Here is a 19,650-nt window from a genome sequence, read left to right on the forward strand (position 1 = left end):
CTTGATAAAAGAACAAGTGCGTTTTGAAATGTTGACATTCAGTAATATGGCAATAAAACCTTTCATCACTGGAAGTCCCAAAGTGCTGGCCATTTTTCAGAAGATCTATCTACTCTGCATTGTGGAAGGCACTGGGGCGAAGTGGACATGAGAAGAGAGTAGCGGTGGGATGTAATGCCACCCTAGTTCGGCGGCCATGCAGGACGCCGGCTGAACATTACATCCCGCAGTATGTGTCCATTTTGAAAGCTCTATCTATCTATCTATCTATCTATCTATCTATCTATCTATCTATCTATCTATGTTTCAACTCAGGATCCATTTCCCAGGACATGTTATCATCACTACCCCCCACACAAGAAATCTACATCAAAGGCCTCTCACACTGAGACTTTTCACACCTACACAGTAGGAACTGGCTTCTAACACCTTTCCAAAGTCTGCCTATCCTAGGATAATTGACTAAATCAGCAGTTATTTTATTTATCACTTGCTTCAAATATACCCAATAGGTTATAGCAATAACTTTGTTCATAAACCCATTATAATTTTGGATTACATACCGAATTGGGGGAAAACAAAACACAAAAACGAAAAAAACGAAAAAAAAAACCCCACTGCTTTCTCTCCCTCTCTCATCATCATCATCATCATCATATGCAGCTCAAACTTATAGTAATCTGTCATTGATGTCCAAATGTATACGTATTGCTCCAGCTTCATTCTTTCACTCCGCCCACCACGTTCTGCAGTTCCTATCACACCATCACAGGCTTCTATTCTCCAATCCCTTGGCATTTTAAAAAGAAAACACAGGCGCATTCGTGGGAAGCGAGCAGGCCGGAAATGTATTTCCCCCGGTAACCATCTACGTCCTTTGCCCACCTGCTCACCCCCATACTCAAAGAACAATCAAATAGAAGTGATACCCAAAAGACGGCCCTATGTTTGGAAGGACAAAACGGTCAACTCTTGCTTTGTGACCCCCATACCCAGAGCTCCTGCAATTAACATAAAGAAAACGGAAGGCCCTCTGGTATGCCCAATCAGGTCAGTTCTTTGTAATGCCAGATCTATAAGAAACAAGACTGCAACAATTGCTGACCTTATTGAATCTGCAGATCTAGCCTGTATTACGGAGACCTGGCTAGATGAAAATGCAGCACCTATATTGGAGGCTGCAGTACCAACAAACTACTCGGTCATCCACAACCCAAGACTGGACCGCAGGGGTGGCGGGGTGGCTATCTGCTTCAAAAAAGAACTTAAACTTAGGGTCCACCCTATTGAAATTACTCGCTTATTCGAGTGTATTGCTGCCCGGAGTTCGACAGGATTAGGTTTCAGAGTACTTCTCATTTACTGTCCACCTGGAGATGGAAAGATATTTCTACAAGAAATTGCAGACACTGTTGCTGGCCTGGTTCTGGAACATCAAAGATGGCTCATCCTCGGGGATTTCAATGCATGGGTGGATGATGAGCTCTCACGCCTTGGCCAAGACCTCCTGTGCACAATGAATGGTCTGGGCTTCACACAGGTCATTCCCTCTGCCACACATAAAAGTGGTCATACTCTTGATCTTGTCTTTCAGATTGGATTAGAAGTCACTGACCTAAAAATAAACCCAGTCATCTGGTCAGACCACTACTCCCTCTGGTTCTCAGTTGCAACCCCTCAAATAAGATCTCTGCCCGTGGAGTTGACCAGGTATCGTCCAAGGAGGGGTATGACTCCCCAGGCTCTTGCAGCAAATCTGGATCTCTCTGCTATACTGGGTGCCTGTGAAGATCCCTGTTCCCTAGTCCGTTATTATAATAGGGATGTTATGGCTGCAATTGATATTATCGCCCCTGTGCGTATAAGACCTCGCAAACCACAACGTCAAGCTCCATGGTTCGACAACAGTGTTAGTGAGCTCAAGAAAAGGGGGCGTAGACTGGAAAGACGATGGAGGAAGACTAACCTAGTGGATGACAAAATAAAACTAATAAAGCATAACGAAGAATATAAATCGACAATCACTCGTAAGAAATCACAGTTCCTGTCAAATGAGATCACAGCAGCAAACAATAGGCCAGCTCAACTTTTCCGCACAGTGGAGATGCTTTGCAAGAATGTATTGGGGGTATACCGCACTGGAAAATGGTGATGTATCTAGTAGATATTGTTAGGACCAAAATATTAAATACAACGAGAAAACCAATGTTTTCTAATTTTATCTTGAGTTTGGTGGTGCACCCTGAGTCAGTGGTAAGACATGCAAAAAGGGAGAGAAGAAGACTCTTTTGTGGGTGCACTCTTGTATGTTTGGAAGTCTCAGAAGAAACAATAGGTAGAAATTAAATATAAATTTTAAATATAACTTTTATTAACAACAATTGATAAAATAGTAGTAGAGTATACTGTCAAAAAAATAAAGGTGGGGGTAGGGGGGAGGGGGGGAGGGGGATTTTGGGAAAGAAGGGAACACAGAACAAATTTAATTACAGTGTAAATACTGAATATTAGTTCTGAGCTGCCTGGGTGCGAAAATTACAGCTGGAGGCCTGAAAAGATGAGGCGTTTATATTCTCTTGTGAGTGATGATGAGGAGACAGATAAGATGGGTAAAGACAGAATAAGCAAGATGAATCTGCTGTCAGTGTTAGACGCTGAGCAAAACCGTCCAGGAATTTCTACTAAACTGAGTATTCCTCAAGAGTCTCCTACTCGAGTACTGACCCAGCCCTACACTGCTTAGCTTCCAAGATCGGAAGGATTCGGGCGTTACCAGTGTGGTATGATAGTAGAAGAATTTGATATCGAGGGCTCGAGAATCACTGATGAGAGTTCACGAAAAATGGAGAAGAAACAAGAGTAGGTTGGAGAGGAAAATAGGGGATCTGCTGCCACCGTTAGACCGGGATAATTACCCCTGAATCAGTGGTGAGAGTCCTGAAAAATAGTAAAAAAGTTAGAAAAAGAGAAGGGAACAATGCTGATATGTAGAGGTTTAAGAATGGTTAATAGTCAATAGGCTGCTTGATTGCAGGATGCTGATAGTACCTATAATATGGGTACTTGATGTGATAAAGAGCAAATTGTACACAATTAGCAGACAATTAAATTGATTTGAACCATGCAACACCATCAATTTGATGCTATCAGATTATTACCCTTTGTACCAAAATGGTATCAGGTGGGAAGATAAGGAAATAATATCAACAATTCTAACAAGATATGTTGGGATTAATTATGTTCCGCTGTCTACAGAGCTACAGAAATGCTAGAAAAATATAAAGATACAAAAAATGATGATAGGTTGCTCAGCCAAAAGAATATGTCAGTTTAATAACTGAACATCAAAGGTTTAGCAATATCCTAAATGGTAACGGTATAATGCTGCTAAGTGCCGACTGCCTGTAAAGCGGGTGCTTGCATAAAACAGCTTTGATGAATAATATTATAAAATAAGCATCTGAAGTTGAATACCAATAAAGGTGCAAAAAATGCTGCAATTAAGCAGATATTACCCGGAATTGTGGGGGGCGATCGGTCACTGGTATGTGGCAGAGTACTGTATGAGTGCGGAATGTCCGTATCAAAGTCCAAGCATGTTGAAGATGCAGGATACAATGGTTCTCAGGGTTTGAGCAGTTCGTTAAGGCCGCAATGCAGATCGGTCTAACTGATGTATTATGGAGACGTGGTCTGTTTTTTGGCTGAAGAGAGGAGAGACGCAATGTTCAAAGTCCCGTCGCGGCAGTGTATGGCGGCGGCGGGTTGATGTAGCGGCTGCTGGAGAAGGAGCGGCTCGTGGTTCAGGCTGTCCGGAATCGGCTGTCACCCCCAGGCAGTGGGGTATGGAACGGAAGACGCGTTTCACCCGTTCACCGGGCTTGATCACTTCCTGTTCATGGAGGGGATCGTGCGGGCTTTATCTTGCAGGGGAGCTGGTCAATGTCCAATCAAAAGGGAGGTGTGTCCTACGTTTACAAATTGCTGCACAGGTTGAATTGCTGTTCTGATTTGTATTGGTTCCCTATTAAACTTGCAATTAGTGGCCCATTGCACAAAAGGAAAGAAATAAAAAATATATATGAGAAATATACAAGGTAATTTGATATAAATGAGCATAACACTTATTATAATGAAAAGATAAATAGACAAAATAAAAAAATATATGAAAATGAAAATAAAAGAAATAAAAATGAAATATTAAAAATTATTATGATGATAGATAAGTATAGATTATAAATATTTATAATAAATATAAATAAGAAATAATCGAATTAATGCATGAAATATACATATGTTGAGACAGCATATCTTAACCTGAGTTATAATATGACATTGGGAACATTATAGGAGGATATTTGTAAATATATATGTATTGTTTTATTTTATTATTGATATTAGGTGTTTTTTGTGCAAGTGGCGTGGATGGAGGTGGTGGGAATAGCTGTGGAAAGACTGGGGAGGAAAAAGAATTATATAAAGTGTCTGTGTATGCGGGTGTACAATTTGCTCTTTATCACATCAAGTACCCATATTATAGGTACTATCAGCATCCTGCAATCAAGCAGCCTATTGACTATTAACCATTCTTAAACCTCTACATATCAGCATTGTTCCCTTCTCTTTTTCTAACTTTTTTACTATTTTTCAGGACTCTCACCACTGATTCAGGGGTAATTATCCCGGTCTAACGGTGGCAGCAGATCCCCTATTTTCCTCTCCAACCTACTCTTGTTTCTTCTCCATTTTTCGTGAACTCTCATCAGTGATTCTCGAGCCCTCGATATCAAATTCTTCTACTATCATACCACACTGGTAACGCCCGAATCCTTCCGATCTTGGAAGCTAAGCAGTGTAGGGCTGGGTCAGTACTCGAGTAGGAGACTCTTGAGGAATACTCAGTTTAGTAGAAATTCCTGGACGGTTTTGCTCAGCGTCTAACACTGACAGCAGATTCATCTTGCTTATTCTGTCTTTACCCATCTTATCTGTCTCCTCATCATCACTCACAAGAGAATATAAACGCCTCATCTTTTCAGGCCTCCAGCTGTAATTTTCGCACCCAGGCAGCTCAGAACTAATATTCAGTATTTACACTGTAATTAAATTTGTTCTGTGTTCCCTTCTTTCCCAAAATCCCCCTCCCCCCTCCCCCCTACCCCCACCTTGATTTTTTTGACAGTATACTCTACTACTATTTTATCAATTGTTGTTAATAAAAGTTATATTTAAAATTTATATTTAATTTCTACCTATTGTTTCTTCTGAGACTTCCAAACATACAAGAGTGCACCCACAAAAGAGTCTTCTTCTCTCCCTTTTTGAGATGCTTTGCAAGCCAGCATGCCTGCAGACTGATTAGACCCTTTCCCAGGCAAGATGCAACGAGTTTGCAAACTTCTTTGCAGATAAAATATCCACCATCCGGGCTGGAATCTCCACAGTGCCATCAAAGGAGTGTCAAACTACAAAGCCTGCCAATATAAGCTACCTGCCTTCATGGACCAGCTTTGACCCAGTGGATGTAAAGGACACTGCTGAAATTGCTCGGATTTTGCGTCCCACCACCTGTGGTCTGGACCCAGCCTCAACAAAGCTTCTAATAGGTTGTATGGATATAATTGGTCCTGTCTTTGCAAAAATTGTTCAATGCTCTTTGCAGACAGGCATTTTTCCTGGACCCCTAAAGGAAGCAATTGTTAGACCGCTTCTTAAAAAACCTAATTTAGATCCCGACTGCATGACCAACTACAGACCGGTATCAAACCTTCCTTTCCTAGGAAAGGTTATTGAGAAAGTGGTGGCAAATCAACTGGAAACCCGCCTGACAACCCATGATATTTATGATCCATTTCAATCAGGATTCAGGAGAAGACATAGCACTGAAACAGCCCTGGTATGTGTGTTAAATGATCTTCTGATGGCAAAAGACAGAGGTGACTGTTCAATATTAATCCTTCTGGATCTCTCGGCAGCATTTGATACCTTGGACCATGAGCTTCTGATTGAGCGACTGATACATTTCTGTGGTTTGGATGGCACAGTCCTAAGCTGGTTCAAATCATTTCTCACAGGCAGGTCACAGAGAGTATCATCTGGATTATACTCATCACCACCAGTGCCATTGCCATGTGGTGTCCCACAAGGTTCTATACTATCCCCCATGCTTTTTGCAGTATACATGCTCCCACTGGGCGAAATAATCAGGCGCCATGGCCTGGTCTACCACTGCTATGCAGATGATACACAATTGTACTTGTCCTTTGCTCCGGGCACTGATAACCCAATAGCAACCCTAAATGGCTGTCTAGCTGAACTACAGGAGTGGATGAACGCCAGCTGGCTACGACTGAACCCGGATAAAACAGAGGTCCTTATAATACGACCGCAACATCAAAGGACAGGACTGCAGCATAGCCAACCAACTGGACTTACACTCGGGGATTCAGAATTACAGACCAGTGATTGTGTGCGGAATCTTGGCGTTGTCCTGGATGGTGGCTTGACACTTAAACATCAGATATCAGCCACAATCAAATCCTCATTCTTTCACCTGAGGAACATAGCCAGAATCAAGCACTTAATTCCCTCAGATGATCTGCCAAAAGTCATACATGCATTTGGATCATCTCGATTAGACTACTGTAATGCCCTCTACCTTGGTCTACCAGCAAAAGAATTGCAACGCTTACAGCTGGTGCAAAACACAGCTGCCAGGCTGTTAACCAACCAGCCCCGTTCTAGCCACATAACACCCATCCTCTACTCTCTTCACTGGCTGCCTGTAAGATGGCGAATCATCTTCAAGATTGGCTTACTGAGTTTCAAAGCATTACATGACCAAGGCCCAAGGTACCTGAAACAGCTTCTGACCCCATACTGCCCCACTCGATTACTGCGATCTGTAGATGAAGGACTTTTAGCTGTACCTAGAATCTACCGTAATTCATCTGGGGGTCGAGCTTTTAGTCATGCGGCTCCGACTCTATGGAACTCACTTCCCCGCACAGTGAGAGAGGCCCCAACTATAGAATCCTTCAAAAGTAGACTCAAGACTTTCCTGTTTACTCAAGCATTTCCATAGTGTCCCTTTTAGTATCTTCATGCTTCTGTATTTTATGAAAATGTACTGTTAAGCGCCTTGAGTCCTATTTGAGAAAGAGCGCTATATAAATAAAATTATTATCTATCTATCTATCTATCTATCTATCTATCTATCTATCTATCTATCTATCTATCTATCTATCTATCTATCTATCTCTTTACAAGGGATATTCATTATCCAAAAAACAATAATGGGTTCTTTACAATAAAGGCATTATTATAGGAAGTAAGTGTTGTTACATTAGGCATTTTGTTTGTCAGTGGTAGTGTGATACATAAGTCATTGAACTCTATTGAAAATTACATTTATTGAATTTACTTTTACTCATCTATTTTGGCCAAGTGCTGTTTACATTTTTGATTGTTTTTGTTTCCTTCATTTATCGGAGGTTTCTAATGAAGATATGTGTGATTTCCTAATGTGATTAGGGAAACACATGGGCTGATCCTTATAGATGACAGGATGAGTTTCCAATATTACCACTTACGTTGGTGGCCCGATTGCTTGAGTGGCTGCATCACTGCTGGACTTTGTTGGCCTAGAAGTCCATTTAAAAAATGAACAAACAGGACATTTGTGGTGATTTTCTGATTGTATTTACCAACATGTCTGAAAGTTTTCCAATAGATTTTAGATCATTATCAGGTATCCCAGTTTTTGTGAAATTGTGATTTTGGTCCAATCACACAAAAAAAAGGGGGATTATTTCAGACTGTGAGACCTATATTAAACAGCAGCATAATTCACAAGTCTTCCATTGTTTCTGCTCCTGCAGGTTACATACAGCAACTTGACTATCGTAAAAAAGACAATTCCTATGCAGCATTCAACGACCGGCCGTCCAGCACATGGTGACTGAGTCAATTCATAATGAGATACAAAGTCTTTTACTTAATTCTACTATTTCTAGTGTCTTCTTCATCCACCTGGCTCACACTGACTCTTTCATCCTAGGCTCACCGCTTATGTAGCCAAAGTATTTGGCATGGCTCAGTCCCTAATGTACATTGAAAACGATGTTCTTTGTGGTGCCATTAAGTGGTTGATACTGCAGAAGCAAAAACCTGACGGGTTATTCAAAGAAGACGCTCCAGTCATGAATCAGGAGATGGTGGTGTGTACTTTATAACCCCTCTTATGGAAAGCTTAGTAACTTTATTACATGATACTTTTTATTTTTGTTTTTATTCATAGTTTTGAGGTTTTTTTTGTGTTTTGTAGTATAGGCCCCACCACAGGGGGGTACTAGTGTTATTATTTCATTTAATTTTGGTAGCGCCCAGTAATAGTAAAGACAAAGAATGAGGGACTGTTTAAATCATGCCACCAAACCAACACTCAACGCAAGATGTCACCACAACCTCATATATGTCTCTTCTAACTCTCATCCAGGGTGGACTCAAGGGATCTAATGAAGCAGATGCTGGTCTCACAGCTTTTGTCCTCATTGCTATGCTGGAGAGTGAGAGGACCTGTACAGCACATGTCAATGTGAGTGCTTTATCCGACGTTAGTGTAACATTAGAAATATGGCGCCACATATGTATTTTAAAACAAAATTCACAATTGTTGCACTTTTTCTAACATGGTTAATATATTGGGTTTTTTGTTTTTTTATTTTTTTTATTTGGGGGGGGGGGTGTTATTTTGTGTATTTTAAACATATATTACACAAATAAATCAAAACGCTTCATCCTTTTGTACTGTCTACCTTTTCCATTTCAAGCGTTGTCTACCCTATCCTCAGAGCAATGATTGAACAAGTATTTTTATCCCTCTACAGAACCTGAAGATGAGTATCGAGGCGGCAACTAGCTTCCTGTTGGGCCAATACCCGAATCTAAAAAAACCATATACCATCGCAGTCGTCACCTATGCTCTTGCTAAGGCTGGAACTATAAACAATGCAGATAAGCTGCTCTCTGCGACCACAGGTACTGAGCCCTGCAGAATGTTACGTATCTCTATTTGGTATCACTGACATGACCGGACATCACTTGCTCAAAACACCTGTTTTAAAGCAACCAAAATATACATTTAACATTATTGCAACTCTAAAATACCATGTGATTAACCTAGTCATTTTTATTATAATTACTTTAAGATAAAATATTAGTCTTCCAGGATTTCACCACCGTTCATTTTCTAGTGCCCATAGTTTATGATTGCCCTTGTTATTGATCAATTGAATCTCTCTCCCAAGACAAGTTGCACTGGGAAGAACTAGGGTCCAGATTTTTTACTCTGGAGGCCACAAGCTATGCTCTGCTGGCTCTGCTACAGTTGAAGCAGTACGAACTAACTGGACCCATTGTCCGCTGGATAAATGAGCAAAGATATCATGGAGCAGTTTATGGGTCCACACAAGTAAGTGACATGGCTGGTTCTCCTGTAGGTGTGTGTTTTCTTCTTTACACTGATCCTACTTTTCTTGGTATTGTTTTATATGTTTGTTGATCCTGACTCATTTATTTTGCTCCGTTGTTTTGCATTTCACTGCCCATCACATTGTCTCACACATGGCTTTGTTGTCTCCTTTAGGCTACCATTGTGATGTTCCAAGCGCTGGCTCAGTACCAGATAGATATTCCTTCAATCAATGAGTTAGATCTGAATGTTTCTCTCCATCTTCCCAAGAGAAATGATCCAATAACGTACCACCTCAATTTTGATAACTCTTTGTGGGCACGCTCTGCTGAGGTGAGAACTATAGTCTGTGTCTGGATGAATGGGGTCTGCTCTATTTGTATGAATGGAGAGACAGCTGTGTGATGAAAGCGCAGTACGGTCTTTGTTGGATAGCCTGACACTGTGTGGCAGTTTCTTTGGCATGTACATGGGAATATGTTTCCTTTGCTACAGTGTTCTCTTTGCACTGACTAAGATCTAAAGTACCAACCAATCAGCTCCTGTTATTTTACAGGCTATGTTTGAACTTTGAATGTTTGAGATGGCGAGCAGAAATATGCGAAAAGTCTGTGGTATGTGCACCCAAATGGTAGTTTGGGCACCCTAGCCAGTACTTTAATAGGAATAAAACCAGTTTACATGGCTAAACCAGGTGATTTTGGGCGTGATGAGCATGAAAATTAATGGGATCCCAAAAATAATTGAATCACCCCAGTAGAGAGAAGAAACCCCAGACCAACAAATCCTTCCAGGAGACAATCAAACCCTAACTAATAGCAAATGGAACTGTGCAGGGGTTGAGGGGTTAAGCAGTAAATAATCTAAGGAGTATGTTTCAGAAAAAAAAATAACTGCACTGTTATAAAGCACTTAAGTGCAATGTACGTCCCAAAGGATGGCCACTGACTAGGCACTGGAATGGTCTGTCCCAGATACAGCAGGTACAGCAGTAAAAAGCGACTGCCATCCACAGTAGGTCATGTCATACAGTTCTCCAGCAACTCCCAATAGAGCCTCACAAATAAGATCCAGGAGGTATCAAGGCACAACAAGCGGTTCTCAAGAAGGACAGAAGATATGGTAGAAAAAGGTCTGGAGAATTTCATGTTCCCATTCACGCCACAATAATCATGTGTAGATGCCAGGTGTACTGTATTGCCAATGATAGGAAATATTGTTAGGCTGAGAGGAGCCCAGCGAAATGCAGCCATTCTTGATGCGCGGAACACTGGAAAGGATTTGGATTTTTTTTTTTATTTAATTTGAAAGCTATGAACTTACTGGAACTCAAATTTGACTAGATTTAAATATATAAAGTACAGTAGCTAGATGTTGTCCTTGATGCTGCCTGGGTTCCTCGCCTTCTCTTCCTCCCTCTCTTTCTTTCACTCTCTCTCTGCGGTGCAAGTGGGCGGGTATGGGTAGGTATGGCGTACCCTTAAGAATTTAGCCGTGGGTACGCCATACCCACCGCTGACGGGCCGCTGCTCCTCACCGCTCACTCTCTCCCTCCGCTGCTCACAGCCACTGCTGCTGCAAGGGGAGGAGAGTGTAGAGTTTGTCTCTCCTGCCCCTCAGTGTCTTCCTTCATTTCAGCGCAGGCCCGTGAGCGGACTGGCAGCCAAGACTGCCGAACCGCAAGCTTTGATTGGCTCACGGATCGGCGCCGAATTGAAGGAAGACACCCGCACCGCCGCCAGAGACTGAGGGGCAGGTGATGCGCAGGCTGCGCTCTCCTCCCCTCACACACACACACACACACACACAGGACAGCAGCAGCAGCAGGAGCAGCAGCGGTTGGGGGGCATGTATACCTGGCACTGGGGGCATATCTGGCACTGGAGGCATATCTGGCACTGGGGAGAAATGTGTATCTGGCACTGGGGGCATATCTGGCACTGGGGTGACATGTGTGTCTGGCACTGTGGGCATATCTGGCACTGCGGGGGACATGTGTATCTGGCACTGGAGGCATATCTGGCACTGGGGGGACATGTGTATCTGGCACTGCGGGCATAACTGGCACTGCGGGGGACATGTGTATCTGGCACTGGGGGCATATCTGACATTGAGGACATATCTGGAACTGGGGATATATCTGGCACTGGGGGCATATCTTACACTTGAGGGACATGTGTATCTGGCACTGGGGGCATATCTGGTACTGGGGGGACATGTGTATCTGGCACTGGGGGCATATATGACACTGAGGGCATATCTGGCACAGGGGTAACATGTGTATCTGGCACTGGGGGCATTTCTGTATTTGGCACTGGGGCAACATGTGTATCTGGCACTGGGGGGCATTTCTGTATCTGGCACTGGGGGCATATCTGGCACTGTGGGGGCATTTCTGTATCTGACACTGGAGACAATGTATATCTGACACAGTGGGGGCATTTGTGTATCTAGCACTGTGAGGTAATGCATATCTGGCACTCTGGGAGCATTTGTGTATCTGGTACTGTGGGGCAATGTGTATCTGGCACTGTGAGGCAATGTATATCTGGCACTCTGGGAGCATTTGTGTATCTGGCACTGTGGGGCAATGTGTATCTGGCACTGAGAGGCAATGTGTATCTGGCACTGTGGGGCAATGTGTATCTGGCACTGTGAGGCAATGTATATCTGGCACTCTGGGAGCATTTGTGTATCTGGCACTGTGGGGCAATGTGTATCTGGCACTGAGAGGCAATGTGTATCTGGCACTGTGGGGCAATGTGTATCTGGCACTGTGAGGCAATGTATATCTGGCACTCTGGGAGCATTTGTGTATCTGGCACTGTGGGGCAATGTGTATCTGGCACTGAGAGGCAATGTATATGTGAACCTCTGGCTGCATTTGTGTATCTGGCACAGTGAGTCAATGTGTATCTGGCACTGTGGTGCAATGTATATCTGGCACTGTGGGGCAATGTGTATCTGGCACTATTAGGGTCATATGTGTATCTGCCCCTCCCCCATATGTGTATCACATCCCCATTTTCATTGACCATGCCTCATGTGGCATTTGGCCAAACCCATTTTTTGGGCGCGTGCGCACACAGTACCTATGAGATATTTTTTCTACTTGCACCACTGCGCTCTCTCCTTCCTCTCACTCTTTAGCACATCTACCATTTCCTTTTGTCTATACCTGACTTTAAGTCTTATCTATGTGGATAATGTTATAATGTTGTTAATGGTTGAGTTTCAGGATTGTCTGTGTGATCATCTTGAAGTAGTGTGTAATGATTAAGCTTGGCAAAAAACAGAAGTGTTTGGAGACAGGGCTGCCATCAGAGAGTACTGCCAGTACTTCAGTCCAATGCCTAGAGAGTAAAGGGGCCCCCACTCTACTGCAGCTTGCCTACGATGGTCGGACCAAAGCCACACCCCCTCATTTGTGGCCCTGCACACTTCACCTAAGGCCACGCCCCCTCATTCAAACACTGCGCATCATAGGATCACACATGGTGGCTACAGCACAGTGGAAAGCTTCCTTAGCCTGGAACCTCCATTGCACCATAGTGTCCTGCCACACCTGCAGCTAAGGTATAGGATCAAGGTGCAAACGAAGGTACAAAGGGGGGTGTAACTGTGTCTCAGGCAATGTGCGGGTCCCACGGGGGGCTTTGCATGGTATCATCAACCACACAGCTACTAGTGTCCCTATTACTGGGAGCTAGGCTACTCCTTCCTGGAATGTAGAATACAGTACCTGTACCCTCCTGCTTAGTGGGAATGTGCTTTATGCTCCCCCTGCATTGGGTGTACTTGAAACATCCCAGATTGAGCCCTAAGCAGGGTAATTGGTAGGATGGAGCTGTCAGGCAGGGGACAGAGTGATGTCAGTCAGTGTCAGCAGCACGCCTCTAGTTAATTAATTATATTACAAGAGGTTGCTTTTATTGTTTTAAGTGCTTGTCCCAATTTTTGATGCTCTGGAGGGAAGAAAACTTATGATTTCCCACACTGCAGGGTGCATTGTGCAGTTTGACCAGCTAGACCGATGTGAAAGTGGTGTCAGGCTGGAATTGCAGTGAGGACAGAGTACACAGGAAGCGGGATAACACAGTCTGGGGTAATTATTAGTTACCCATGTCCACACAGACATATCGATATGTACATATAGAGATAGATATATGGATATATACAGTAGATACTGGTAAAAGTATATACCATATGCTGATCACCTTGGTCCACCTCACACTCCACCCTGTACCCGTCCAGCAGGTCGGCATCTCCTCTGCACCATGTGATATCACATAGGTGCCACCTCACCACTGCACTCAAAAGCAGCTGAGCCAAAGCTCGGTACTATGAAAGTGGCCCAGCCGGGTGACTGATTTTTATGTGTCCATGCCCTGCTGGCTACTGTTCTCCATCAGAGTGTCTTGCAGTCTTCGCCTCAGAGATTATATAAGGTATTCAGCTACTGACACTAGATTTTAATAATTATATTATTGGGACCGGTATATATATGTTTGCCTCAAGCTTCTGGCCTACATATTTCCTCTGCTAAGAGATTTTGGGATTTTGGTAAAAGCCAAATAAGGGTTGTGGATGTGAGAGAGAAGGGAGGGGTCCATCCACAAGGTCCGTTTCTGGTCTTTAGGCCTTCAACCTGATAGTCGGCTAATTTGGGCCTGTACCTGTAGGAGGCTGTTATAAGCTCTGTCAGGGTTTGGCACAGGATCTCACTACCTGGGAAATCAGACCTGTTATGAGCCACTGTGATTTACTGACTTTAAATTATGTGCATGTGCCTGTGTTTGTGGTAGGGGCATTAGGTCCTACCAACCTGCGAGAGGGAATATATTATGTTTACTTAGTGTCCAGATGGGCTAGAATTTATGTTTGTTTTATTTTATGTACTACACAATAAAAATAGCCACAGCTAGACTGCACAAAAACCCTTGACTGGCATGCAGTTTTCCTAGCTGCTGATGGTTTGGAGATGTACAAGTACCCCAGGAGAAGGTACCCCTACCTTGATCTCCTCACTATATATATATATATATATATATATATATATATATATATACATACATACACACAAACACACAGTAGCATTTGCAGAGTCTCCACAGTCTGCACCTGTCTCCACAACCTCACCCAGTCTGTCTCCAGCTCTACCCCCTAGCGCCACCACCCCAGTCTCATACCACTCACTGTGTATATATACAATATGTCTCCATCCTCTTCTCTGGCCGTGCTCCCCTCCTATCCACCCGCACTGTCGTGGCTCCATCCCCACTGCTCATCATACAGTATTATGGTCATGTTACCTTTGTGCATATCTCTCACATTACACTATTAATATATTCTCTGTGCAGACTACACCCCCCCAACACTGCCCACAGATCCCAGGTCACTAGCTACATCCCCATGGAGCTGGCCACACCCCCTGTGGAACACAATAGGCTCTTCTTAAGCGTCAGTTTCAGGCCCACATGGTTTTATATCAGGCACTGCTGCCACCGTTGCCTGCAGAGCTCCACCAGGCTGCTCAACCACAGGGTGCTGATGTGCAAAGAAGGCTTCAAAAACAAGCCTTCTCTGCTTGACAGCCCTCTGTAAATCATTCCTACAGGTCCACTGCGCCGCATCTATGTGTGATGTCACAGGTGTAGAGCGGTGGAATATTGTAGCCTAGGGTCCAAGTGAGTGAAGACTGCATTGCATTTGACAGACAAGTCAAAGAAGAATGTAAGTGATCATTTTGCGTAGTGATAAGGTAGCGGTAGGGGGGACTCTGCCTATTTTGTCAGTACTGGGCACCACAATTTCTGATGGCAGCCCTGACTGTAGATATGTGTTATGCTGTAACTCTCTGGAAGTAACATCACTGACACTGGCAGGAGTAATGAGAGCTCCGACCAACTGTCACTGTGTGCTACGGTGCCTCCCTCCCCCCCAAGTGTGCATGTGAGGTTAAATGAAATGGGAACAAAAATAAATATTAAGGGCAGTATAACTGGGGCATGGAGGAGTAGATATTTCACCCCACTAAAGTAATTCCACTAATAAAATCCACAACTTTGTGTATACTAAATAAAACTGCACCTTACCTATATGGCGGTTTCTCTGCAATGGGAACCTCTGAAGAAATTGATCCTCCCTGGGAAGATAGCGTCAGGATCCACTATTCATGTATAGATCACATTGTCCGGAAGATGCCAGAATATAACCAATGTCATCATCATACAGACTCATGCCTCCGGGGCTGTCTTTCCAGCCTCCTGCCACATTACTTCTTCCTTCTTTCTTTCTAGCCTCCTGGCCCGTAACTCCAGCCCCATGTCTTTTGATTCCTGACCCCAGTGTCTATCCAGACTCCTGCCCCCTGTGTTCTCCAGTGACCTGCCCCCTATCGCTCCAGCCCTATAACCTGAACATCCACCTCACCCTGTGCCTCTCTCATCCTCCTCTTCTGTGTCTTTCAGCCTCCCCCTCCCCCTGTTTCTCTCAGCCTCCCCCTCACCCCATGTCTCTCAGACTTACTGTGTCTATCTCAACCTACACCTCACCCTTTTTCTCTGAGCCTCCCCCTCACCCTGTCTCCCTCATCCTGTGTCTCTCTTATCATCACTGTGTCTCTCTCAGCCTCACCATATCTCTCTCAGCCTCCCCTTCACTCTTTGTTTCTCAGTTTACCCCTCACCCAGTTTCTCAGTCTCCTCCTCACCCTGTGTCTCTCAACCACCCCCTTTATGTGTCTCTCTCAGCCTCCCCTTCAGTGTTTTTCAGCCTCCCTCTTATTCTGTGTCTCTTAGCCTTTCCTTCACCCTGTGTCTCTCTTAGCCTTTCCCTCCAACAGTCTTTCTCTCTCAAACTATCCCTCAGCAAGTCTCTCTCAGCCTCCCCCATTTGACTCCATGGCTGCATCTGACCTCTGCCTCTCTCCATGGATGCCTCCTACCTGTGTCTCTCCATGGCTGCTTTCCCCCTGTGTCTCTCCATGGCTGTCTCACCCTGTGTCTCTCCAGCAGCCACACTTAACTCTCCTGCCCTGGTCCATGGATCTCATGCATTGCTGTGCTCCTCATTGCTGTGGCTTTGGCAGAGGCTTCTCCTGTTTTTCAGTCACTGTGCGTGGACATCATGACATCACATGCCATGTGCCAAAACCCCCCACAAAAACTTTATTGTGCTGGGGGCATCAGGGAGCATCTATTTATTTGTCTCTCACAGTTCAGCTACCATGTACAGTACATGCCCCCCCAAGCACTGTTCCTTGCTTGACAATATAGTGTGTAGCTACTGGCAGCAGGAAGGTGGTCACCTTACTTGCACCTCTGCTCACTGCAAACAGAGCGGCAATGGCAGAACTGTGCAGCGGCACCCTCGACTAGGTATGTGGGCTTCAAGTCTGTGTGTACTCAGGAGGGCTGCACCAGCCTGCAGAACAAACTATGATAATGTGGTAATGGTGTTATAAGGATATTATAATTCATCTATAAACCTCATCTTGTTACAGACCAATTTCAATATGCAGTTTGCCGTGACAGCCAGAGGGAAGGGACAAGGTACACTAACGGTAAGTGCAGCTGTAACACTCAGCTTTGTGAGAGATATTCTCCTTACCCAACTGTAACATACTGTACTATAAGATAGAGCAGTAACGTGCATTAATGCGTAATCCATAAATACAAAAAATAAAAAAATATAGAGTATGCCACATATATTCGTGTTAAGTGGACTTAGATTGTATTGTATGTAGAGAAGTATTCCGACACATGGGTTTTGCTTTTGGCAAAACTACCCTCGTTATTTGGCTTTGGTTTTCTGATTTTGGCAATACAACCCTCATGTGTTTTGGCTTTGCATCTGTCTTTTTTTTTCTCATAAAACTTGCTGAAAACAGGTAACATCCCATAATTTGGGGGTGTTTTTGTTTCTACAGTATTATTAATGTCAATAACATTAATTTCCCATAATTTCCAGTCAATTTTGACCACCTCACATTTCACAATATTGTTCATAAATATTGGCCAAAGGCTTTCAAACTAAACTAAGTAACAGAGCAGCAGTACAACCACACGACCGTTACTTTAAGGATATAGGGGCTCATTCTGAGTTGATCGTAGCTGTGCTAAATTTAGCACAGCAACGATAAGCTTCCCTGACATGTGGGGGGACGCCCAGCCCCACATGTCAGTCCGCCCTCCCCCCCACAAGTACAAAAGCAGCACACATGCTTTTGTCTGTGTGGTGTAACTCCCGGCCAGCGTAGCTCCTGCGGCTAGCCGAGAGTTGATTGTCGCTGCCACTGGCCGCAGCGGCTGCGTGAGATGTCACGCAGCCATCACAGCCCGCCCCTATGGTCCGGCCACACCTGCGTTGGCCAGACCACGCCCCCTAAATGGCGGCTTGATGGCGCCGTCCAACACCCTCCTGCCCAATGACCGCCTCTGTCTCAGAGGCAATTGCTAGGCAACTACAGCTGCCATGCGTCGACACACTGCAACACTGGCGCATGCGCAGTTCTGACCCAATCGCTTCGCTGCGCTGCATCAGCGAGCGATCGGGTCTGAATGACCCCCATAGCCCATCTATGAAACATTGTGGCATAGGAGTCACACACAGGATGGCAATTTAATAAATTATACGAACCCATAGAAAGGCAAATGGAAGTGGAGTATGTAGTCGCAGCCAGGTAAAGCATTGATTGTTTGATTGATTAAATGATAAAAATGTATTAATTTCAAAAACTAAAAACATTTAAAAGAAAATAACAACTGTTTTTCAGCAACTGAGAAGAGAAATAACCATAAAATAATATAATATTAATAGCCAAGGAATTCTGACAAGGGTTGAAAAAGAAGCCAAGAAAATTAATAGTTGCAATACCTAGCTAAAAACTCCAAATCAGCCTATCTTACACTAACAAATTATAGGAGGCTGACCTGGTGGCCGTACTACCCTCCCCCTCCTTCCTAATTGTGTAACATACCCCTGTAGTACATTTATAAGGTGCACCAGAAAGTCTGACTATGAGGAATATGCCATTTTTTCTCTCCTATATATAGTCCAAAAGTGGTGCAAGATTTTTTTGGGACCTTCCCACCCACCCTTCTGTTGGATATTAAAAATGGCATGCACAAGCACTTCAGTGACAGGCAGAAGCAGATCTCTGGGAAGCAACGGAGTCATCTGCCGCCGGGCTCCTGCTCTGAAGGGGGGCACCTCTACTCCCATTCTGTGACACCATTGAATTAAGTTAAATGATAGCTGTCTCTGTCTTTTCAGTAGCCGACTTCCTCACTGGTCCCTGCACCTTACAAATCACACCCGCTTTATTATAGTGAATATACACATTTTTCAAGTATCACACCCAGGATTAGAAACCACAACCTATAACAGTGGAAGCAGACACCTTACTGATGAAGCTGTTTGCTCCTGTATAGGAAATCTGAGAATTTTAACTATATGAAGATACTTCTCTGACAATTACACAAAACGTCATATAGTTACAATTCTCATGCTTCCTGTACAGGAGCAAATAACTCCATCAGTAAAGTGTCTGCTGTTAGTGTAACAGGTCATGGCTTCTAATCCTTCTAATGACTGTTAAGAAATGTGTGATTTTAAATAAAAGACAATTAAATGTATACATACAGTATATACATTTTTTCAGAACACTCCTCACACACACACACACACACACACACGCACACACGCACACACGCACGCACACATATACGCACACATATACTCACACATACATACATATATTTATCTTCATATAGGAAATAGGGGGCACCAACATTTATCTTGCCTCCGGGCAACTGTGATGAACTTACGCCACTGGTGACAGGGACTTGGTTTGTTTGGATCCCCACAAAACAATTTATTGGAAGGGCTACGTCTGATGTTGATGATGAGGGTTTTGCATGTGCTGGTCCAAACTTCTGGTAACTAATAACTGGTCTGCTTTTTATTATTTTAGATGATTTTTCAGATTTTGATAAATAACTTGCATGAATATGCTGCAAAAGACATAACAAGGAAGAAGTGCCTACCTTTACTAACTCTGGCCTCACAAATGGTACCTATGCCTTCACAAATGTCAGGATTTGGGTAAAAATATTTCCACACACAAGAGGTGGCTTTTTTGGTATTAAGTCCAGGCAGGACAATGGTCTTTTTTT

General features: G+C 43.7%; 1 protein-coding gene and 2 pseudogenes across 1 annotated transcript in view; 2 read left to right on the forward strand and 1 right to left on the reverse strand.

Moving 5' to 3' along the window:
- Positions 1-19,650, forward strand: part of LOC134936140 (A.superbus venom factor 1-like) — a 251,373-nt gene that overhangs the window by 181,028 nt on the left and 50,695 nt on the right. Inside the window, exons 25-31 of the mRNA XM_063931057.1 lie at positions 7,881-7,956; positions 8,060-8,219; positions 8,498-8,596; positions 8,889-9,039; positions 9,309-9,472; positions 9,647-9,805; positions 16,977-17,036. Of these exons, the coding sequence (XP_063787127.1) occupies positions 7,881-7,956; positions 8,060-8,219; positions 8,498-8,596; positions 8,889-9,039; positions 9,309-9,472; positions 9,647-9,805; positions 16,977-17,036 (869 nt within the window). The remainder of the gene's footprint in view (positions 1-7,880; positions 7,957-8,059; positions 8,220-8,497; positions 8,597-8,888; positions 9,040-9,308; positions 9,473-9,646; positions 9,806-16,976; positions 17,037-19,650) is intronic.
- On the reverse strand, positions 2,676-2,794 carry LOC134937104 (5S ribosomal RNA; annotated as a pseudogene).
- On the forward strand, positions 4,795-4,913 carry LOC134937105 (5S ribosomal RNA; annotated as a pseudogene).

Source organism: Pseudophryne corroboree, chromosome 6 (assembly GCF_028390025.1).
Source record: "Pseudophryne corroboree isolate aPseCor3 chromosome 6, aPseCor3.hap2, whole genome shotgun sequence".
NCBI classification, from domain to species: Eukaryota; Metazoa; Chordata; class Amphibia; order Anura; family Myobatrachidae; genus Pseudophryne; species Pseudophryne corroboree.